Source organism: Eptatretus burgeri, chromosome 2, assembly GCF_056783735.1.
Source record: "Eptatretus burgeri isolate ZD-2024b chromosome 2, Ebu_testis_v1, whole genome shotgun sequence".
In the NCBI taxonomy this organism is placed as follows: Eukaryota; Metazoa; Chordata; class Myxini; order Myxiniformes; family Myxinidae; genus Eptatretus; species Eptatretus burgeri.
This window is the reverse complement of record NC_140962.1, coordinates 28,372,349-28,396,473: the sequence shown is the minus strand read 5'-3', so window position 1 is coordinate 28,396,473 and position 24,125 is coordinate 28,372,349. Positions and strand designations below refer to the sequence as shown.

Sequence of the window (24,125 nt, the reverse complement as noted above, 5' to 3'; positions counted from 1 at the left end):
ATTACACCGCGTGATTCAGGAGGGTGATGGCAAGTGCTGATTAGATTTTGGTCAAAATCGGTCAAAGGTCAAGGTCACAGTGAGGTCAAATATTCGATTTTTGATGGTTTGGTACAGATTACTCGAGAACATAAGAAGCTACCAATGTCAAATTACACCACGTGATTCAGGAGGGCGATAGCTAGTGCTGATTAGATTTTGGTCAAAATCGGTCAAAGGTCAAGGTCACAGTGAGGTCAAACATCCAAAAAATAACGCGAGAACGGAAGAAGCTGCCAATGTCAAATTACACCACGTGATTCAGGAGGGTGATGGCTCGTGCTGATTAGATTTTGGTCAAAATCGGTCAAAGGTCAAGGTCACAGTGAGGTCAAACATCCAAAACATTCTATTTTTAATGGTTTGGTACAGAATCATCGTAGAAACTTCTGGTTTGCGTCGCTACCTTCTCTCGAGACAGCTTTTATTGGACAAGGTCAGAGGTCAAGTTGACGATTTCGTAAGTACCAATCTATGACTGCTTGTTTGTTTGTTTGTGAACAGTATTACGGAAAAACTCCTTGACGGATTTTGACGAAACTTGGTGGGGGGATTAGGTATGGTCCAAGGATCATGCCATTAGATTTTGCACTTGGTCCAAAATCCAATATGGCCGCTATGGCGGCCATTTTGAAAAATGTTTTAATTGTTCCTTCATTTCCACATGTTTTAAGTGATTTCCAACCCCCCCCAAAAAAAAATAAAATTGTTCGAGAAAAAAAAAATTTTGCAACTTTTTTTTTTCAACAAAATTTCGATTTTTTTTTTTTTTGCGTTTCTACATGTTATAAGTGATTTCCAACAAAAAACATGCCAAAATTATATTTGTGGCTGATTTTGGAACTCCAGGTGGATATACACACGTAAAATCAATTTCTGTCTCAAGGAATCCAGTTATGACTTATGAATAGAGTATGTAAAAGTAAAAGGGAAAGTGCAAACTATAACTCTGTGAGCACTGTTGACGTCAAATTGAATGAATACGATATCACGTTCACTTGAGTGACCTAGCAGTATTGGCGGCGGAGGTTTTGCACTCTACCGAGTGCTCCCCCTCTAGTTGTGGCTGATTTTGGAACTTCAGGTGGATATACCCACGTAAAATCAATTTCTGTCTCAAGGAATCTAGTTATGACGAATGAATTGAATATGTAGAAGTTAAAAGTCAAAGGGAAAGTTGCAAACTATAACTCTGTGAGCACTGTTGACGTCAAATTGAATGAATAGGATATCAGGTTCACTTGAGTGAACGAGCAGTATTGGCGGCGGAGGTTTTGCACTCTACCGAGTGCTCCCCCTCTAGTTAACCTCCGTCATCTTCGAAGATCGATGGCGGTTACTGTTTTCACCCCTTTCTGTTTGTTATCTTGCCAAAACGAAGTTTTTGCAAGATATGTTAGTCAGCTTGTATGTTTTTTTTTGTTTTTTTTTGTGTTTGTTTGTTTGTTTGTTTGTCTGTAATCACGTATAAAAAATTCTGCAGAGCACAGTTATCATTGGAAATTTTTGTAACTTCGCATATCAGAGGCCTATAGAAGTCCCTTTCAGCGCACTAAATTTTGAAGGTCAAGGTCACTTTGTTGCAAATCAGGGGAGTCGACGAAACCCTTATTTTTTGAGTAATTTTGATCGGATCGTCTTCAAACCTCATGGGAATATAGTTCATGGTCTGGCGCTCAGTTGATTAATTTTTGGTGGCGATTGGCCTTGACCTTCATGGTTAGCGCCTCAGGTCAAACATATTTGACCCCAAGGTCAAATTTTCAAGTTTTAGGAACCATATCGTGTAGTACCTCAAATTGAACACCTCGATGAGTGCTTTCTAGATATGTCAAGCTTGAGACATTATGACGTCATTTGGTGATGGTATGAGGCAAAAGCATATTTTCATGGTTACTCTGTAGAACGATTCTCATCGGAATCTCTCGTAGGCAGATATTCCTCAAAGAGTCACACGTGGTCACCTTTTGGCAAGATACGGGTCACTCTGCGGGTGACATTGGTTTTTTGTTTGTTTGTTTGTTTGTGAACAGTATTACGGAAAAACTCCTCGACGGATTTCGACGAAACTTGGTGGGGGGGTTAGGTATGGTCCAAGGATCATGCCATTAAATTTTGGACTTGGTCCCCCCCCCGCCCCCCAAAAATTGTTCAAGAATTTTTTTTTTGCATTGCTGCATGTTTTCAGTGATTTCCAACCCCCCCAAAAATTTTTCTTACCCCCCCCCAAAAAATAGAGAATTTTTTTTTTTGCATTTCTCCATGTTTTAAGTGATTTCCAACCCCCCCAAAAAAAAATTGTTACCCCCCCCCAAAAAAATTGTTGGAGAAATTAATTTTTACATTTCTACATGTTTTAAGTGATTTCCAACCCCCCAAAGAATTGTTGCCCCCTCCCAAAATAAGAGGAATTTTTTTTTTTTTGCATTTCTACATGTTTTAAGTGATTTTCAACCCCCCCCAAAAAAATTGTTACCCCCCCAAAAAATAGAGAAAATTTTTTTTTTTTTTGCATTTCTACATGTAAGTGATTTCCAACCCCCCCAAAAAATTGTTACCCCTCCAAAAAAAATTGTCAGAGAAATTTTTTTTGCATTTCTACATATTTTAAGTGATTTCCAACCCCCCCCCCCCCAAAAAAGTGAATTTTTTTTGCATTTTTACATGTTTTAAGTGATTTCCAACCCTCCCCCCAAAAAAAATTGTTATCCCCCTCCCCCCCAAAAAAAGAATTTTTTTTGCATTTCTACATGTTTTAAGTGATTTCCACCCCCCCTCCAAAAAAATTGTTCGAGAAAAAATACCCAGAAATTTTGCAACTTTTTTTTTCAAAAAAATTTCGATTTTTTTTATTTATTTTTTTTTGGCATTTCTACATGCGCGTCGATCTAGTTTAGTTTCTTCAATCATGGTTCAGTAGAGTCTGATCCGTTTTGACCTACAATGAATAGGATATCAGGTTCACTTAAGTGACCCAGCAGTATTGGTGGTGGAGGTTTTGCACTCTACCGAGTGCTCCCCCTCTAGTTTAATACCTGTTTCAGTTGATTTGTGGGATGGGTTGGATATGTTTCGGGAAGCAGGCTTGGTATCCTAGTGTCCTGAGTTCAAATTCTGCTTTCACATTGAATTGATACCAGGTGGGGTTGACTCAGTATGTTATCCTTCTGAGGTCAGCAAAAATAGTACCAGCTCATATCCTGCGTCGGAGTGGCGACCTGTCCAGGATTGTGCCCAATAGTCTAGGAGACTGCTTCGGCAGCACTGACGCTCTGTACAGAGTGTGGATGGATGGATGGATGAGTGGATATGTATCGCTTTTGGAATGGTTCTATCCATTGTCCATTTTACCCCCTCCCACAATCTTGGCCTGGTTTGGTGGAGTCCACATTTATGTTCGATTTCTTTTCATAATAAAACGATTAATGTTTCATGTATTTTCAAATTTTGGATTGCATGCACTTGCCCAAAGAGGAAGTAACTTCCTCACGTTGGAATCACCATCATGACTTCAGTAGTTATTGAGGGAGGTCAGGCTACAGTTTAACCTTATTTTTGGAGGGGAAGAAGCAGAAGTACAAATTGACGATTTAACGATCTCTCGTTGTGGTACTTTAGTGATGTATTCTGGTGTCTTTTTAAGACTTGGTAGTTTCAAAAACACTTGAGAATAAAAGGTATGGCTTTTAAATGCTTATGATTTCACTCTATAGTAGTTTTTGAACATATCATTGTATACACATTTGAATGAGACAGCCATTTTTTTTCCTGTATCATCCCTCCATATGGAGTCCTCTATGATATATATATATATATATATATATATATATATATATATATATATATATATATATATATATATATATATATATATATATATATATATATATATATATATATATCTATATATATATATATATATATTTCTTCTTCTTCCTCTTTTGGCTGCTCCCGTTTGGGGTCACCACAGCAGATTGTCCGTTATGATCCGCATAATGATTTGGCACAGGTTTTACGCCGGATGCCCTTCTTGACGTAACCCTGGTCGCCTCTTACGACACAGGGATATGGTGCACCTATTCTAACCGGGGCATACACCTATTCTAACCAGAGACAAAAAACCCAATTATATATGTATATGTGTATATATATATATATATATATATATATATATATATATATATATATATATATATATATATATATATATATATATATATTGTTTCAGAAATGGCCCTTATTGGAAGACTAAATATAGGATTAGCTCAGATCCCCCATTAAATGCCTGTTTAGCTAGGTTGTGTGGTAAAAGGGACGTTGGAGGTGTAAGAGACTGTTTTTATGTTTGTACAGTGGTGGTGAAACAAGGGCCCCCTCTTCTTCCTCCCCTCTACGGACAGTAGGTCCTGCCCAGTCGGCTGGGAGGGTGTGGCCAAGGGGAGGAAGTGACCTGAAGGGGCAGAGCTTTTTGTCGGCAGTCGCCGAGAGAGGCATCCTCGTGAAACCAAAAAAAGAGGAAACGTAAGGTTCAGGGCTCAGTTCTCGAGTTTGGAAAACGGAGTCGCTGAGAGAAGGCATCCTCGTGTGTGAAGAACAGTCGGGTTCTCGAGGCGTGCTCGGAGTCGCTTTGAAGCGAGCGAACGAAGGAGGCACAGTGTTGGATCTTTCCAACACGGGAGGCACGGGAGAGACGCGGAACTTGCCTGCACGTCGAGGATTCTGCCGTGAGAGGGACGGCAGCCGGCTTTGAGAAGTGAGCGAACGTAAGAGAGGCTGCCTGCATGTCGAGTCTGCCTTTTTGGGGCAGTGGGAGAGGCGGCTTGCACGGAGATGCTGAGAGGACGGAGTTGGGAAGTCGGGCTTCGAGACGGGAAGACAGGAGAGGAGACGCCAAAGCTTCTGACGGTCTCTGCTCACACCAATGGCTCGACATGTTTGCCGGAGCTCAGCAGCTTGATTTGGGCCTTGTCTGAGGAACAGACCAGGCCTGGATTTGTATGTTGAACCCTGGAGAGAGATCGGCGGAGGCCCATCATCGACATTGCGTGGGGCCGGAACGCGCTGAGGAGAGCGTGCGCACGCGGTGACTTGAGCAGGAAGAGTAGGGCGCCGCCATCTTTCCGCGCGGCGCGTTCGAGCTGGAGCTCAAATCCGTGGACATCCGCCTGTTGCGGGTGACATTCGTGCTTTGGACACTTTCCTCTCGTCCATGACACATCACCAAGTACTCTGTCTGCATGCATTCTGTCTGTCTTTGTCTGCACGTGTTGTATAAGGCATATTTCAGTTGAGATCCCCTCAAAACCTATACTCCGTAGTCCCCTAGTTAAGAACGGGTTGAGAATTGGTAATAAAAACATTGTCGTGAATTTTGTTTGTGTTGTGTTTCCCGATGTCCTCCCCAAATCCGATTGATCCGGATGAAGTTACACCTTGAATCACTTCGTGTCGCGCCAATAAATTCGCCCAATTCGTTAAAAAAAAAAACTGCTGAGGACTGTGATTGGCGACAGCCTGAATCCCACCACTGCTCGAATCCCTCCGTCCCCGAACCATCAAAGTTTGGTGTTGGGAGCGGGATATTTGGACCAGTGGTGCATTTCGCACCCAGGACATTGGTTACGAAAAAAAACGGTCCAAATTTGATTTGATTTTATGTTTGAGCGGATCGAAGGAAAAACTTGCAAATCATAAAGAAAATGGAGCCGTGGGTTTTTGGCGGCGCAGCTCCACCTTGGCGCGAAACAAAACTGGAAGTGGAAAAACATGAACGCGATTTGGAATTGAAACAACTGAAGGAAGAGGTAAGATCAGGCAATCGGATAAGAGAAATCCGAGAACAGACAATAGAAAGAACAGAGAAATATCTGGAACAACTGGAGGAATACGGTAAGAAAACGGATGGAAGGAGAAAGCAAGCATGCAAAAGAGGTGAGGAGGCGAGAGAGGAATTATGGAAAAAAACTGAGTTACAAAAACACCGAAATAAAGAGAGGGAATTACAAAACGAGCTGAGGATGTTAAGAGACGAAAGAAAGAGAACTGAGAATGAAACATTAAGTAACCACACTGTGCAGATCGAACAGCAAGAAGCCAAAGCAAGACTAAAGAATGAGATGAAAGAAAGAATAGTGAAAGAATAACGAAGGAAGCAGGAAAGAGAGATTAACCAATTGAAGGAAACGAAGGGATTGGAGAAGGAAGAACAAGAGAGACAGTGGGATAGAAAACAAAAAGAGTATGAATTTGAAACTGAACAACAAAAGGAAAAAGCAAGGTTGGAGTACGAGGAGAAAGTGAAAGAACAACGAATGAAACAGGAAAAGGAAATCAGCAAAATGAAGGAAACGATGAAATTGGAGAATGAAAAACATGAGCGACAGTGGGATAATAAACAAAAAGAACAAGGAATGAAGCAGGAAAGGGAGATCAATTAATTAAGGGAAACGATGAGATTGGAGAAGGAAGAACAAGAGAGACAGTGGGATAAGAAAGAAAAAGAACAAGGAATGAAAAAGGAAATCAACAAAATGAAGGAAACAATGAGATTGGAGAATGAAGAACATGAGAGACGGTGGGATAGAAAACAAAAACAAAACAAATTTGAAGCTGACCAACTCAAGGAGAGAGCAAAGTTGGAGTCCACGGAGATGGAAAAACTCTGGAAAGATAACGAACAACTCAAAAGGCTCGGAGAGGAAGAACGACTCAAATGGGAAGGAAAATGGAGCCAGGAAGTAGAACAGCACAATAATATGGGATGTGTGATATCACCACAGGGAGTAATGTTGGTGGTGCGGAACTTGATTGACATCACTCGTCGGATGACACCACAATTAGAGTAAACCCTGGTGATTGAGACATTGAGGGAGCATGCGGGGTTGTTGACGAGTGAGATACATTTTGAGCAGGTCCAGCATGTGGAGCTGACAGCCCCAGAGGAGAGTGGCGAACCGATGATGAGCAACCTGCTGGAGAGAAGCGACCGGACAGAGGTGACTCTGGAATGAAGCCGGTACGTGGGTACATGCATATATGGTGCGGACGATGAGCTTAAGGTAGAAATTGAATTTTATGTTAAAGAGGCTCTGTCCGATGGGGTGCACGTATGCGTGACCCCTGAATGTGTGTGGAGTGTCTGTGAATGAATGCTGTGAGCCCATAGTCCAGACTACAGCACCGGTATGTGCTGCCGAGGCTGAAGTGTGTGTGGGTACTCACCTGGCGGTCGAGAATGTAACCCTGGAGTGCGAGGAAGTTGGTCAGTACACAGACAAGGTTGAAGGTGTGGAATGTCAACACATAACCTTGGAATGTGTGCAGCCTGCTGTGTGTGGGAGTCCTGAGCATGGAGTGAGTGGTGACGTAGGAAATAGGTTTGAGGTGTAAGGGGAAATAGAAATGCCACCAGGACAGAATTTGAGCCAGGGGACGGAAACCATAATGGACAGCTCCGCATGGGTTCTTACAGAGTTGGAGGTGCTGCATCCAGGAGCAGTTTTAGATTGGATTTTAGAAATCCAATTTAGAAATTGGATTTTAATTTCTCTATTAGCCTCACAGGAACTTTGGAGTGGAGTGCAGATGAGTGGCAGGCGGCACCGGCGTGTGTCACATGGTCTTCGGACCTTTCTGAGCACACAAGTGGGGTTTATCTGTCTTGAGAGAGTTGTAGAGAAGAGGGGGGGGGGCATTCCACTGACTGGGGTTCACCTGATTTCCGTGAACCCTGGAGAAGAGGGGGAGGCCATTCCACCGATTGGGGTTTACCTGACTTCCATGAACCCTGGAGAAGAGGGGGAAGCCATTCCACCGATTGGGGTTTGCCTTACTTCCGTGAACCCTGGAGAAGAGGGGGAGGCCATTCCACTGATTGGGGTTTGCCTGACTTCCGCGAACCCTGGAGAAAAGGAGGGGGTAGATCACAGTCCCCATTGAGGCATGACCCCCTTGAGCTGTGGCATAAAGGCGGCGGGGTCATGTACTGGGAAATGAGGGATTCGTTCCCTCACTCTCCTTCCAATGAGCCAAAGAAGCAGGCCATATGGGGATGTGAAAATCTTGATTGAGAGTTGTACCGAAAGTGATTGCAAATTGAGAGATGACAGAAGGCATAAGAGTGGCATGAGTGGATTTGGGTGATTATTGAAAGAAAAAGCGGTGGAGACATTACAGGCAGAGCGTTAGACACATCTGAAACAAGTGGATGACAAAGGGGGCTTGCTTGTTTGAGGGAGGATTGAAATGCCTGGTTAGAACCATGTAGAGGTTCATAAGGCTGGTGAAGAGATTTTGATGTTTCGTTTAAATGGTTGGAAATAAACAATTAGGGCAGTATGGAGGAGGCCAGCGGAAGATGGATGTAGAGACAAATTGATTGGGGTTTGATGAAAAAGTGTACCAGTTAAATTTGATGACCCAGTGGGATCCGAGGGACTGGTGTGTTGTTGTTTTCACATGAACGTGAAAGGTGTTGGATGGTGTTGTGGACTGGGTGTGCAGCACTGTGGAATGAATGACTAAAGTGTTTGGGTGAATGGCGTGATTGTGCAGATGAGGAGAATGAGTGCGAACATCGTACCCTGTCGGTAGGAGTCTCCTAACCAAGTTAGTGTCGGTTAGTGGGACTTAGAGGATTTGACATGGATTCTGGCTGCTGTTCCATTGTGCAGGCAGACTGCGAGGGGGTAGGTGCAGGCTAAGGTATGGGGATACTGGTTGGTAGTGTGACATGGTATGGGAGGTTGGTGAGTCGGGAAACAGGGCAGCAGGGCTTTGGGGGTTCCTGGTAGGTGAAGGCTGTCAGAGGTGCCAGGAGAGCATGGTAGGTTCAGTGCCAGGAGAGCACAGTATGGGTGCTATGAGAGCACAGTATGGGTGCTATGAGAGCACAGTATGGGTGCTATGAGAGCACTGTATGGGTGCTATGAGAGCACAGTATTGGTGCTATGAGGGCACAGTATGGGGGCTAGAGAGAGCCACCCCTTCGTTAGGAGCGCCAGAAGCACGCTCAGGTGAACCCCGAGGTCGTTAAGTGTCCTCCACCCCCGATTAGAAGCAAGCAAAGAGTCCTAGTAGTAGTCATAACTCCCCAGCCAGCGAGTTATGCCTAGCACCACCAAATGGAAAAAGACAAAGGAGGGCCTTGCCCAGGTTTAATTGAATGGAACAGTGTGCCAGGTCGGAAAAAATGGGTCATTAGGATCATTCTAGCCAGAGCAGGGTTTGTTGCATGGTCTCGAGCTAAAAGTAAATGGTTAGGTTCGATGGACTCTCCTCCGCACCATTCATGCATGACACTTGGTACGAGTGATGTTGATGGGAGAATTTGTTGGCAAGGGCCAGGCGAGGTCACCCTCTCCAAGTGCCAGAGAGGCCACCAGTATTTCATGAGCACACATCCACGAAGATAACGTGAGTAAGAAACACACCATCCTGTCTGTAAAGAAAAAAAAAAAGAGAGAACTTAACCAAAACAAGTCAGGCAAGGAAGGTTAAGGGTACACTCCATCTCACCTGGTCTGAGGTCATCACACCCATTTGCGTCCTCAAGAACACTTCCAAACTGCATTTGCTTACCATCGATATCACCATGCCACCATTGCTGTGTCATCTGCTGTCCAATGCAGGCCTTGTTGCCTGCTGCTGCTTGTGAGTAGGCCATATGGGCCGAAGCATTTTTGTGGGCTATTGAGGCCAAAGTGCTTTTGTGGGCCGTTGCGGCTGAAGATTCATGCCATTTTATGGGCTCAGTGGGCCGGAGAACTCTTTGTGAGGTTAGGCCACTGGGCTGACTGAACTCACCTGGTGAGAGGCCAATAAGGCTACAAAGTGAGGAAACCCTCAGGGGTGAATGGACGATACTGCCGGGAGGAGGCATGAAGGAGCGAACACGTGAAAGAACTTTGAACCTTTGAATGTTCTGCTCCGATGCAAATGTGGTGTTAAACGTCAAATTGAATGTCCTGCCATTCAAATCTATAATTAGAATGTTAAATACTGTGCATAGAGTGTGAATTTGTTTGTTAGATTGGTGACCTGACACACTAGGATCGGGACATGCCAATCTTACTGTGACACTTTGATTTTTGGAGTTAAGTGCTTCCCATGTTGTGGGTTGGAGTAAATGGGAGATCTGTGCTGTACGTTAGACAGGGCCATTGCCGTGGGCTGCCCCAAATGGAGGCTCGGGAGAGCCTCGGAGAAAGGTGGGGGTAGTGTTATGGAAATGGCCCTTATTGGAATACTAAATATAGGATTAGCTCAGATCCCCCATTGAATGCCTGTTTAGCTAGGTTGTGTGGTAAAAGGAACGTTAGATGTGTGTTGGAAGGTGTAAGAGACTGTTTTTATGTTCGTACAGTGGTGGTGAAACAAGGGCCCCCTCTTCTTCCTCCCCTCTACGGACGATAGGCCCCGCCCAGTCCACTGGGAGGGTGTGGCCAAGGGGAGGAAGTGACGCGATGGGGCGGAGCTTTTTGTCTGCAGTCGCCGAGAGAGGCGTGCTCGTGAAACGAAAAAAAGAGGAAACGTAAGGTTCTGGGCTCAGATCTCGAGTTTGGAAAACAGAGTCGCTGAGAGAAGGCGTCTTTGTGTGTGAAGAACAGTCGGGTTCTCGAGGTGTGCTCGGAGTCTCTTCGAAGCGAGCGAACGAAGGAGGCACAGTGTTGGATCTGCCGGGAGAGACGCGGAACCTGCCTGCACGTCGAGGATTCTGCAGTGAGAAGGACGGCAGCCGGCTTTGAGAAGTGAGCGAACGTAAGAGAGGCTGTCTGCACGTCGAGTCTGCCTTTTGGGGCAGTGGGAGAGGCGGCCTGCACGGAGAAGCTAAGAGGACGGAGTTGGGAAGATGGGCTTCGAGGCGGGAAGGCAGGAGAGGAGACGTCGGAGCTTCTGACGGTTCCTGCTCACACCAACGGCTCGACACGTTTGCCGGAGCCCGGCACCTTGATTTGGGCCTTGTCTGAGGAACAGGCCAGGCCTGGATTTGTATGCTGAACCCTGGAGAGAGATCGGCGGAGGCCCATCATCGACATTGCGCGGGACCCAAACGCGCTGAGGAGAGCGTGCACACGCGGTGACTTGAGCAAGAAGAGTACGGCGCCGCCATCTTGCCGCACGGCACGTTCGAGCTGGAGCTCAAATCCGTGGACATCCGCCTGTTGCGGGCGACATTCGTGTTTTGGACACTTTCCTCTCGTCCATGAGACATCACCAAGTACTCTGTCTGCATGCATGCTGTCTGTCTTTGTCTGTACGTGTTGTGTAAGGCATATTTCAGTAGGGCCCTCCTCGAAACCTGTACTCCGTAGTCCCCGAGTTAAGAACGGGTTGAGAATTGGTAATAAAAACATTGTCGTGAATTTTGCTTGTGTTGTGATCCCCTCTGTTCCCCAATAAATGTGGTTAATTCGTATGAAGTTGCCGCTATGGATTAATTTGTGTCGCGTCGAGGAACGATCCGTTCCATTGGCATATAACACCAAAAAAAATGGTTACAGACTGGTGGACTCCGCTCAGTCTCTGACAAAACCAGTCTGTAACCAAGGATTCTATTTCCCAACTGGCAAGGTACAACGATGACGTTGGTATCACGATTGAAGGCGCTTGACCCGAGGCCTGTGCTGAGCCGGCCGGCGTTATAAACCCCGGAGAAGGTGGTGGTGAGGGTGGTGCCTTGGACCGGGTGAGAATCCCGCCGCCCCGGATCCGTAACTATATATATATATATATATATATATATATATATATAGGTTTTTTTGTCTCCCTATAAATTGAACCTCCTCCTCTCACTTATTGCTGTTGCCGAGTTTGTTTCTACAATTAGCATCCCCAATTTTTTATGTAACCACAGTTTCTTCGACCTCCAGGAGTACTAAACCACCATAAAGAATTTTTTTTCTTCTTCCTGCATTCCAAATTTTCCAACTGTATCAATTTATGAGCTGTTCCTGGGAGCCGGCTGGGACTTTTGGAATGAAATTTTGCATCAAATTTTGCATTTAGAGGTCATGACCTAATTGTAGGTCATGACCTTTTTTTCAGTGTGAGAAATGTATTAGCGATATATTTCGGTTATTTCTTCAAAATATGCTCATAGAGTGGGTCCCTGTGTCCGTTCGTATGTGCTAACATCCGTTAGCATTTGACTAAAACATCTTCTCACAAACTACCCGAGCGATATGGACCAAATTTGGTCCGATGTATCAGGACAGCAAGTTCTCATGGGGTTGTGCTCCCCATCCAGATCCGCCCATTTAAGAAGGGTTTAAAGGGGGTTGTGCCCCAAAATATTGGTATTTCATTTATAAAAATCTTCTTCTGAGAAACTGACCAGATCCAGACCAAACTGGCCATGCGGCATCGTGACCATGCCCTAACCTTAAGTTGTGCTCCTCATGGCTGTATCTCCCCTGGAAAGGGAGCCATAGCCTCCCTCCCCTAATCTCTCATGTTCATAGTTTGTAGACCAAACTCTTCATAAAACATGAGGACCATGCCGTTAACTTAAGTTGTGCTCCTCATGACTGTACCACTTCAGGAAGGGGGTGGGGGAGCCCCCTGCCCCTAATCCTTCATTTTCGCCCCTCCTGTTGGGGAAATAACTGTTTGTCCCCCACATGGCTATTGTTTGTTTTTAAAGAAAAATTGTAATGGGACTTTTCAGCTTTATGTCGCTATTGTTCTGTAAAGCTTGTAAGTTGTAAAAGTCAAAAATAACAAAAAGATAACCCATGATCTTTCAATTTTACCCCCCCCCCCCATGGAAATTTTAGAAATCGCACCCTGGATCTAACCATATCTCACATATGCGTGATACCATGCATCTCACTCCTGACTTATTTTGTGATGTTCTTGTTGCCAAGGACATCATGCCCATCCTTAAACATAATAATTCGATTCTTGACAGTATTTTGTTTTTAAAAAAATCACAAGATGTTTTAATCATTCTGAATATTAATGTCCTGCCAAAACAATGATTTTAACTTCTCTCTTTTTTTTTCCCCCTTTTTGTAGAAATAAGAACCGTGAATCCCACAATGCAGGTAAGTGTGTATCATTGAGATTAAATAGTTTGAGACTATGCCATTCTGCTTCCATATGTTTGATCACCGCACCTGTATTGTTTCAGCCAAGCTTGGCAGTTTGGATTAAATATGTAATTGTGAAAAAAAATGATCTGAAAAGTTGTGAATCTGCATTTGCAAGGTTTTGTAAATGACGGCCAAAAGTATTCAAGGAAAAAACAGGTTTAGTATGGTGTGCTGTTGTGGTGTTGACTGAAACACCATTTGGGGTATGCGTGCGGCTGCAGGTAACCATTTGAGATTATTTTTGGGTGCCTTATCACAGTAATGTAAAACTTCATCAGACAAGTGAAGATAACTTTAAAGATCTCCTGCAATGAGGCTGAAGCACAAGGCCTGTTGCCCTCTCATTGCAGGCAGCTCATTGGCCTCTGTTTTTATTTACCACATCTCCTCTGGTCTAGCTCCCTCTGCTCTCTGAGTCCTTTGACCTTCCCCAGATCCTCCAGGATGCATGCATTCTTAAAGTAACCCTATTTGCTCATTTCCCAAAATCCAGGCATTCTGCACGCCTCAACGACTTTTTCTTTTTCTTCCTCCCATTTGTGGAACTGCCTTTCTGAGATTGTTCAATTGCACTTTTCCCTCTACAGCTTCAAGCAAATTAGTGCACAATCATTTCATGTCATGCCCCATATGTACCCCATTAATCTTTTCGAATCCCATTAACCTTAACTCGCTCAACCCTCTTATGTGAAGCATACTGTTTCTCACCCTCTTTTCTTGTTAGCCCATTCTCTTGCTTGTTATATCCAACTGTGGTTCCACTGTCATTATATTGCCTTTTCACCCTTTGTTAACTCCCTCTTCCATGAGCCTTGATTTTTGTACACAAATTTTTTTTTAAAGGATGAACAGTCCCAAGTGGGACAGACGCTCGTCTCCCGATTGAGGGTGGGCATAGTCGGGGTGCATTAGGTGATACATTTTAAACTTTTACATTATCTTACCACCTGGATGGAAATTTTGAAAAGGGCTCTATTAGTTTTTACGCATTGACGTCACGAATCGTAACGCCGAGTTTCAAAACGATCCGTTGAGCCGCCTCGTAGGAGTTTGGGAAAAAAACAAACAAACAAAGATTGTCAATGTTGACGAACTAATAAAACTGAAGGATCACAACCATGCATGACGATGACTACATGCCTGGCTTGGACCATGATGGGGAATGTTGGGGCTGCCACTGCAGGAGAATGTTGTGTTAATTCTGGTGCATGGGAAAATAATACAGCATTTTAACATTACAAGTGCATGCCCGTAGGTGCGTGGCCGTACGTGCAAAAAAAACAAAAAAGCATTTCAAACCACATGCCAGAAACAACAACCACACAGGCCGTCCCTTCGCTCTCGCGTTCTCGCGACAACCACACTTCCACGCACAGAGTTAATTAAAATCCAAATTGAAATCAAGTTTACCTCCCTGTCTTTGCTTGCCATGACATTCGTTGCCATGTAACCGGCACGGCCCGTGACGTCATCGTCGGCTGGCCGCGCACCGGCCTACGCAGCCACGCCTACGCAGCAACGTGTCATGTCATTGGTTGGTAAATAAATGGGTGCAGCAACGTGTCGTGTCATTGGTTGGTAAATAAATGGCCATAACCTGAGAAGCACTTGTCCGATTAATATCAAACCTTGAAAAGGCACATACTCAGGTCCCCAGCAATGTATTTGGCATGTTTCAATTAGATCGGACCAGTGGTTGTCGAGAAACAGCGGTCACACACACACACACACACACACACACACACACACACACACACACACACACACACACACACACACACACACACACACACACACACACACACACACACACACACACACACACATTGCTGGAATTATAAATAGATTATAGATAGATGAAGGCAGAAAAAAAAAGTTTTCAAATGATATGTGGTATTTGTAGTGGATAACATTTTCTGGAAACACGGACAATTTTGCAACTTGTTTTTGACTTTCCCTCCATCTCTAGATGAATGTATTCCTCAGATTGAATAACGTACCCTGTCTTCTTTTTATTCCTGCAACCATTCCTCAAAATAGTTATTTTAATACTCTTCTTACACTTACTTGCCTCTGTATTGATAAAATCAAATAAAAACACATCCTTTGAGGCAGATATTGTTTTTACTTTCCCCAAAATATGCTTCTCCCCCCCCCCCCAAATATTATTTGAATGAGTAATTTTCCCAAAATTGAGGGTAAGGAATGTTTTGTTTTAAGAGTTTGTGGAATTGATGTGAGAACAGAGTTAACGATAATGCGTGGACTGGTGTCGCATGTTTACCAGACCAAGTGTGGCAGACAGATACATCCTACCTTCAAGGTCATTCGTGAGCCAGCTGAGTTTGGACTTGTAGTTTTGATGACAATATAGTAATTCTCTTGAGGTGAGCTCAGTTTTCAGAAGCCAAGATGCAAAATTATAAATATCGCTGCATTCTGGAATGCCAGTCTTGTATTAAATGTTGTTCTGAGTCTTGTGTTGTTCCCTTTCACGAGCACTTTAAAGTTTCTGGTTGAAGTTCAGATGTTAATGGTCATATAACCACGGAATTCCCCAAATTCTTGTCATGTTTGAAAGAAATGAAGTAGTTGTGGAAAAAATCGAGGTGGTTTGTGGATCATTCTTTAACAACTTGAAGTTTCTTTGAATTATGTTCTTCTCTGAGAGGTTACTGGGATGGTAAGTCAATGGAAATTTAATTATTTCTTTAGGCTTTTGCTTGCGAGGTTTTAAAGACTTCTTTCTCTCATTGGTGTTGGCACGATCCATTGTATTCGTGACAATGGTGGCTGCGTCTCATGACACATCTCATCAGACTTTGATTTCATGTCCAAATTATTGCTGTTCTGAGATGAAAGTCTGTGGGAGTACCTCCTGTGCTGCTGCCCTTCTCAGGGCAGCTCACCAGATGATGGGATTGGGGCAAAGCCTTTGGGAGCCCCATTCCTTGATGACAGGAGGAAAAGTACGGGGTAAACTTCCTGGGTCAGATTGCGGTGGTGGTGTGTGGCAGAGTGGTGCTGAGGTGTCGTCCACCAGACGGTGATCTACTTGGGTTAACCTGAGGCGGTCCCTTTGGGTGGTGCGTGGAATGTCCTATTCCTGAGAGGGGATGATCACTTGTCTCTTATCATCTGAGCTCAAACGTTTGACCATTGGTGTTGCAGCACTCTCTGAGGTTCGGAGACCGGATAGTGGCGAGATCATGGTGGGTGGTTACACCTACTATTGGTTTGGTCGCTCTGATGGTTACCATGCCCAAGGAGTTGCTGTAGCTGTGTCCAATAAGCTAGCTCCAATAATAATTGAGGTAACACCGGTCAACGAGCATAGACTAAGGATTCGTCACTCCTTGGGTTTCATTTCCCTGGTCTTTGTATATGCTCCGAATGAGGTGAGTGATCTCACCCTGAAGGACGTATTCTATGCTGCGCTCGAGTCTGTGGTTGATCAGTGCCCCAGGGGAGATACTCTTCCAGTCTTGTGGACTACCTCTTTTCCTCCTACCTTGCACCCTCAAGCTATCTGCTGTATTTGCTATTCTCTCTTCCTCCATCCACACCAAGTGCCTCGCCCACTTCAACCTGGCATTTCACAAATCTCCTCGTCGAGCTCCTCTGCACACCAATCTCCTCCCTTAGTTAATCCATCCTCTTCATATCCACCCTCTTCACTCCCATAATCCTCCTGACCCCGTTGTTCTCGCAGGCTTACAATCTCTGTTGTTGTCTCTGTCAGTGCCACGGTTTTGAGACCGTAAAAGTAGGCCAGCATCATACAAGACACCAAAACTTTCCCTTTCAAATTTCCTTGATATCTTTCTGTCTGCCATTACTCTCTCCACCCTCCTCCATGCGTTCACACCCACCTGAATTCTCTTCCGCACCTCAGCCGCCAACTTACCATCCCCGGTGACTGTTCCTTCCAAGTACTAAAACCTATTTCCTGTCTGATCGCCTTCCCCTCCACCCTGATATTAATTACCTTTGTTTGCTGTGCAACCGATATAACTTCAGTCATCTCCATACTCATCCTCAGTTCATGCTTCCAGAAGGCCATAGGTTTTTTGGGGGGTTTTTTTTAACCATTTGAACTTTTGTCATAAACTTTTAAACAAACCTTTATTTTGAGAACATGGAGAAGACTATTTAATAATTGGGGCAAAGTCGCAGTGAGTACAGATGGGCCTTATTAGCCCATCCGCCATGGTGCGCAAGATGGCCAGGTTTTGTAATCGCTTGTGTTTCTTAATTTTCCATTTGAGCTTTTGTCATCAAATTCTCAACAAACCTTTATTCTGAGAATATGGAGAACATTGATTAATGATTTTTACATTTATTTTTAGCTGTTGTGTTCGTCAACTTTAGTTCGAGTACAAAACAGACGCAGACGAGCTTTGCATTTTTTGATGCTTTCTATTTCCCATTCTTTTCATATATATATATATATATATATATATATATATATATATATATATATATATATATATATATATATATATATATATTGTACTACCACTTATTGTGGTGGCATGTTTCATGCCTTCAACTGGTTATGATCAACGGTGCATCGCCACTGCTACCGAGTATGGGGCCACCACTGATGCAATGCTCCTATTACCAGTTCACTGCTACTCATTTCGCCAACCGCGGAAGGATGACAGGCTGAGTCAACCCCACCTGGTGTTTATCCAGCGGCTGATGGGGCTTGCACACAGGACACTGAGATCCCAAGCCTGCCACCCTAACCACAAAGCCAACACCAGGCTTTTCATCAATGTCATCGCCATTTATTATTGATCCCAGGTTTCCTGCCTCTCCATTCATCGATGCTCTATGCACACAGCCTGTTTTGTTTTCTCCCTTCCTCCCTCACATAAATAACAGATGGTTCATGAACATCATCTCACCTGGTACCGCCAGTTATGTTTTTTTTTTTTGTTTTTTTTTTTTACCTCGTCCTGCATTAATTAATTAATCGTTTGTGCCACCATTACATCTTGCACCTCATTGTTCCTTCGGTTTTGACAGCACATGAGGATTATTGGAGCATTTAAGTATCATGATTATTAAAGAATGATATGTTGCATCATGACACTCTGTTATGCATTGTTTGCAGTGGAGAGACATCGCAAGTTGAAGATCAATTCTGGCATAAGCAAAATTGCCGAACTTCTCCCTTGTTCTTCTGCTTTGAAGCAGGTACGATCGTGTCGACTCTCAATCGCAGAGAGTTTCTCGATGTTAGCTGCTGCAAGCTGGGCATGTCGCACAGCCTTGCTTTTCACAGTGCCACCATGGTGGTTATTGCATCATGTGTTGTCATTGGTATCATCATCAAGGTCGTTATGCCAGCTCTTCTACAAGTATTTATCAGATCGTTCTTCAATTCATCCCTCTATTGCTGTTACAAGTTGCTTTAATCAGCCAGAAGGACAAATGGATGAACTGATATGTTGTTCCTGCTTTTGACTGTTTGCTTGTTATTATAGCATTTCGGATATAATTTGAGGATGTCCTGAGCTGTTGGTGACACTATAGTTTGTTTTTGAAAAGTGCTCGCCTTGTGCCAATTGGTGGGTTTCCATATTTTTGTGGGTGGAGGGGAAGTTGTATTTTTTTTAACCGCTGATGTGAAGATGAAATATTTTGCTGCTGTTTGAGTGGTTTCATGTGAATAGTCAGTTTTAAATGATACGTTTGTAAGGATTTTTTAAAATCTTAATTATTGGTTTAAAAAACAAAAATCTATTATTATTTTTGTACATTGTAAAAGTACTTGCTTATTTTGTACTTTTTTGCTTCAATCTCCACTGGCATATCTGGTTTTCTTAATTTTTGTGTTGTCCATTCATGTGGCAGAGCAAAAACATGATTCTGGAACAGGCAGTCATTCACATTGTGGAGTTGAACAAGAGATGTGAGGACCTGCTTACAAATGGTGGGACAAAAGCCCAGGGTAAGAGATAGAATAAGTTTGTGTTTGTCAAAACTATTGGTGTTCCCTCATGAAAAGGTGTTTCATAGTAATATGTAATGGCATGCCTGGTGTTGGCTTCATGGTTAGGGTGGTGGGCTTTGGATTCTAGGATCCTGAATTCAAATCCCTCTCTGCTATTGAATTAACACCAGGTGGGGTTGACTCTGCCTGTCATCCTTCTGAGGTCAGCAAAATGAGTGCCAGCTTGCTGGTAGCCTGTGTCCGAGTGGCGACCCGTCCATGATTGTGTCCAATCGCCAAGGAGACTGCTTCGGCAGCACCAATGCTCTGCACAGAGTATGGTCCTAATGGATGGATGGATGGATGGATGGATGTAATGGCAAAAATACATCTACAAGTCACAAATAGTCATTAATAGACGCATGTTTCTTCTTAAGTTATTGAGATAAACGTTCTAAATTCGAGGTGTCTTCTATTAAATGGTCTTTTTTCAGGATATAAAGGATGACTGAACTAAATGTCTTCGTCCAAGTTGGAGAAATGGCCAAAAGGCCACCATTCTTGCCTCTTATTCAGAAAGAACGGATTTTGTAGTCGGCAGACTACTATTTTTGTTGTTTTGAAATTAGCAACATGGAATCAAATATGTATCTGGGAAGTGGAAATGGGGTTGGATTTTGAGGGTAGGGGTTGGGAGGGGACATTTAAGGTTTATATAATGCTTTTTTTCTTCTTCTCATTCGAGCAAACCAGCAACATCCTGTTTGAGGAACAGGGTCCATTGAGCTGAAGTTGTACTCTTTGATCAGATATGTTGAGAGGTTTCTGTTGATGTTGATATTGAAACCAAAATTTGGCATGCACTTTTAGCTCAACTGGAATGTAGTTCCTTATGTCATGTCGCGTCGTCCATCCGTCCGCCCACAAATACTTTCAACTTCTTCTCTGAAACTTTACTACAACGTTCATCACCATGTACGTACCAAAGTTTGTTCATGACATTAAAAAAAATCGGGCCCGACGGGGGTTGCCCCCCAAAATAGGTATTTGCTTCCTTCTCAGAAACTACACATGCAATTCTGAAGAAACTTCACCAAAACCTTCATTACCCGTAACGTATCAAAGTTTGTTCACTGCATTAAAATAAAATTTGGGTATGAGGGGGTCTAGGGAGAGAGTTTACGGCGGGGGGGTTGCTCCCCCAAATAGATATTTACTTCTCAGAAACGACACAGAATTTCGATGAAATTTGACTACCAACCTTCATCACCCATGGTGCTCCAAAGATTGTTCATGACATTCAAAAAATTGGGCTCTAGGGGGGTGTAAGGGGAATTGCCCCCCAAAATATGTATTTGCTTTCTTCACCGAAACTACACACACAATTTCGATGAAACTTGGACCACAACCTTCATCACCCGTGATGTATCAAAGTTTGTTTATGGCATTAAAGATTTGGGGTCGAAGGGATTCTATGTGGGGGTTGCCCCCCAAAAATATGTATTTGCTTTCTTCTCTGAAACCACACACACAATTTCGATGAAACTTGACCACAAACTTTATCATTTGTGATGTACCAAAGTTTGTTTGTGGCATAAAAAAAAAATCCATAGGTATTTACTTTCTTCTCTATTACATATTTTGTGGATCATCCATGATTACCAGTGATTCCCTGGTTATCTTATCCAGTCACTACCAGGTGAGCACCCAGGGGTATTGCCCATATGTTTAAATATAGTATCAAGGCTCATGGAAGAGCGGAATAACAGGAGGCAAAGTCAACAGACACAAAGTGTCGGGGCAAAAGGGAAACAGGAGGACAATAATGTGTGGATACATTACAGCATTGGTGGAGGAGGTGCAGGGGAAAGGTAGATAGGGTGGTGATGGGTGTAGTAAAGTTCAGGGTTAGAAACAGGAGGGACCATGAAGTGGCAATGGACGGCAGACTTGAAATCCTGGAGAGAAGAACGTGCGACAACAGGCTTGGGGATACTTTCGAATGTGATATGAGGGGGATGAATGAATGTAGGTGAGCATTACCCTTTTACTTGAGAAGGGTAGCGAGGGAAGAGTTTGTGGAAAAATGTGTGCAATCTGGGTGGGATGCTTTGTGTTTGCAAACAAGGATTGTGTGGCCTTGATCTTGCTTTTGTCGAGGCACACGTATTTCACAGAACAAGTCATTCGGCTTTTAACTTTATCTTCACAACAGACTTTACTGTACTTGTGTACAACAAAATGAAGAGGACCTGCAACAGGAAGGAGTTAGATTATTGTTTTTTGTCATTGTCCAACAATATGATGCTTCAGTTTGCCAAAGATTTCAATCGGATGTGTTTGGACATTTTGAGTTGCAGCATTTGCTGAAATTATCAAGGCTTGCAATCATGACAAATTTTCAACTACTAGTCAGGACGTGATGATTCACCGATCCGAGACTTTCACTTAGGTTCACCTACATCAAATAAAGGCAACCATGAACAGTTCTAAGACTGATAGCTTGTCCACGATATCCAGTAAGATTTCTTCATGGGATTCACAACTGATGGCATAAGACGCCAAAGGACAATCTCAGTTCCTTCTACCAAGCTCGGAACAAGTGTGGATCTACCCTCAGGAGAGCCAGCAAACAACATCTTTCTAATCTCAAGTCTGAACTCTCCAACCTATCTCCCCCCTCCAAATCCTCGTGGCATCTAGTATCTAGTTCAGTCTCTTTTGGTGTATGGTCCTCCTCTATCCGCTTCCTTACCTCAAATGGCCACACAGCTGACATTATACGTGAAAAGGCTGAATGCTTAAACTGTGTGTTTGCTTCTAAATCTTGTATCCCAAACCCACCGCTTTTTGGACCCAACTTACCCAGTCGCACCCAGCTGTTCCTGCACTCTGTCCTTTTTCTTCTGACAAAGTGGAGAGCTTGCTGTCAAACCTCGACTCAGATTCTGCAACCGGTCCAGACGGCATCAGCCCTCGTGCTCTATAAACCTGCTCTGCTGCTCTTCCTCACCCTCTCTCTGTTCTATTCACCCTCTTATTTGCTCAAGGTCATCTGCCATCTGCTTGGAAATCAGCAAACATGACTGCTCTGCATAATAAGGTACAAAAGCAGATCCCTGCAACTACAGATCAATCGGTCTTCTCCCAATCATCAGCAAGGTTATGGAATCGATCATCGCTTCAGACATTAAATCCTTCCTCTTCTCCAATGGCTTGAGTTCCGATCATCAATTTGGATTCAGACCAGGTCACTCTATACTGGACATGCTGCTTCTGCTCTCCCAACAATGGATGGAGGCCCTAAATTCCGGACATGAAATCGGAGCCATCGCCCACAACATATCTTGTGCTTTTGATATGGTCTGGCACCCCGCCCTGCTCACCAAACTCTCTTCCTGTGGCATCTAAGGACATCTCCACTCTTGACTCGCAGACTTCCTCTCCAGTCACAGTCAATGTGTGGCCCTAAATGGAGTTCTTTCATCCCCTCTTCCTGTCCAGGCTGGAGTTCCTCAAGGCAGTGTTCTGGGCCCTGTTTTTTTTTTTTTTTCATCAATGATCTCTCTGACTCTTTGGAAAATCCACTTTATCTCTTTGCTGATGACTCCACCCTCTGCCATCCCTCAGACTGGCAAGCCGCAGCTTCTTCGCTCACTGAGGATCTAGGTAAAGTCACAAACTGGTCCAACACTTGGAACATGTCTTTCAATCCTGACAAATGTTACACTCTCACTATGTCTCTCCAAAAGGACCATCTAGAAAAACCCCCCATCCACTTTCTCATCAATCCTCTCGAAGAAGTCCTTTCATTCAAGCTTCTGTGTCTTACTATCTTCAATGATCTTTCCAAGGAAAGCCACATTTCCAAGCTGGCCTCCAAAGCTAGTCACTGCCTGGACCTCCTCAGTCAAGCAAAGTCCTTCCTTGGCACAACTGAGCTCCTGACCTAACAAAGCTTTCATCCACAGCCTGATGGAGTACTCTTCTTCCCTCTGGGCTGGTGCTCCTGCCTCTCACCTTGCTCGGCTTCACGATGTGGAAACCAAGGCATTAGGATCATTAGTATTTCCCACAATCTGGCCAATTCTTTGGGTCTCTGGGGAACAGAGACAGGAGATCTGTGGAAGGAAGAGAGATGGGGCAGGGTACGCAGGGTAAACAAGATGGACACTTCAGGGACTTTCAGGTCCTCACATAACAGGGACTTTCAGGAAGGAAAGCAGGGAATTTGAAGGAGGTAGGTTTGGGGTGGATTAACGGGCGAAGAAAAGATCGTGGTTTTGGATGGGGGAAGATAAGAGCTGGTGGTGAACAGCTGTTTTGAAGACCTGAAGGGAAGAGTGGGATTGAAGAGAGTGTGGGAGTTTGTTCCAAAGGTGGGGAAAAAGAGGAATGAAAGGTGAGCAGTAATTCTTGATCTTGGTAGTTTTACCAGAAGGGAGTTGCTGGCGGTCCTTGAGCACCCTGTGGAAATATGGGGGGGGGGGGGAGAAGAAGGTATATCTCAGACAGAGCAAGTGTTGGGGGAGGGCGGTGGGGGCGAGGACGAAGAGGAGACGGCAGAAGACAGAAAGACCAACGACCTGCTGCGCTGAGAGAGTGAGAGACCCAACAACTCGGCCTCATCGCGGGAGATACCAATGATCCCAAATGTCTTGGTTTCCACAGCGGAAAGCCAAGAAAGGTGAGAGGTGGGAGCACCAAACCAGAGAGGAGAGCAGTTCTCCATCAGGAAGTGGATGAAAGCTTTGTGTGTGGTCAGGAGTTCAGGTGTGCTAAGGAAGGACTTTGCACGACGGAGGATTCCCAGTCAGCTTTGGAGTCGACCCAGACTGGCTTTGGAGGCCAACTTTGAGATGTGGTTTGCCCAAGACAAATAAAAGCAGTTAGTGAGGAAAAAGGCAACTACTTACAAAAATGCAACATTGACAATATCACTGCACAAGGACAGTGAAAATAAATATGAGGCCAAAATTCAAAAATGATACGGAAGCTTCAGATGACACAAAGAAGCATGAAAAGATGTATGCTTGGAGTTAGAAGAC

The 24,125-nt window shown here is 44.0% G+C and overlaps 1 protein-coding gene across 4 annotated transcripts in view; it reads left to right on the top strand.

Moving 5' to 3' along the window:
- LOC147031680 (uncharacterized) overlaps window positions 1–24,125 on the top strand; it is a 53,830-nt gene that overhangs the window by 13,928 nt on the left and 15,777 nt on the right. For 2 of the 4 annotated variants that reach the window (XM_085851969.1, XM_085851976.1), the window contains exons 2-4: window positions 13,057–13,085; window positions 18,256–18,338; window positions 18,999–19,095. In XM_085851969.1, coding sequence (XP_085708095.1) covers window positions 13,057–13,085; window positions 18,256–18,338; window positions 18,999–19,095 — 209 coding nt within the window. Of the gene's footprint in view, window positions 1–6,950; window positions 7,055–13,056; window positions 13,086–15,362; window positions 15,521–18,255; window positions 18,339–18,998; window positions 19,096–24,125 lie in introns of those variants that run through there. The other 2 variants (XM_085851980.1, XM_085851988.1) reach the window with 2 other exon arrangements.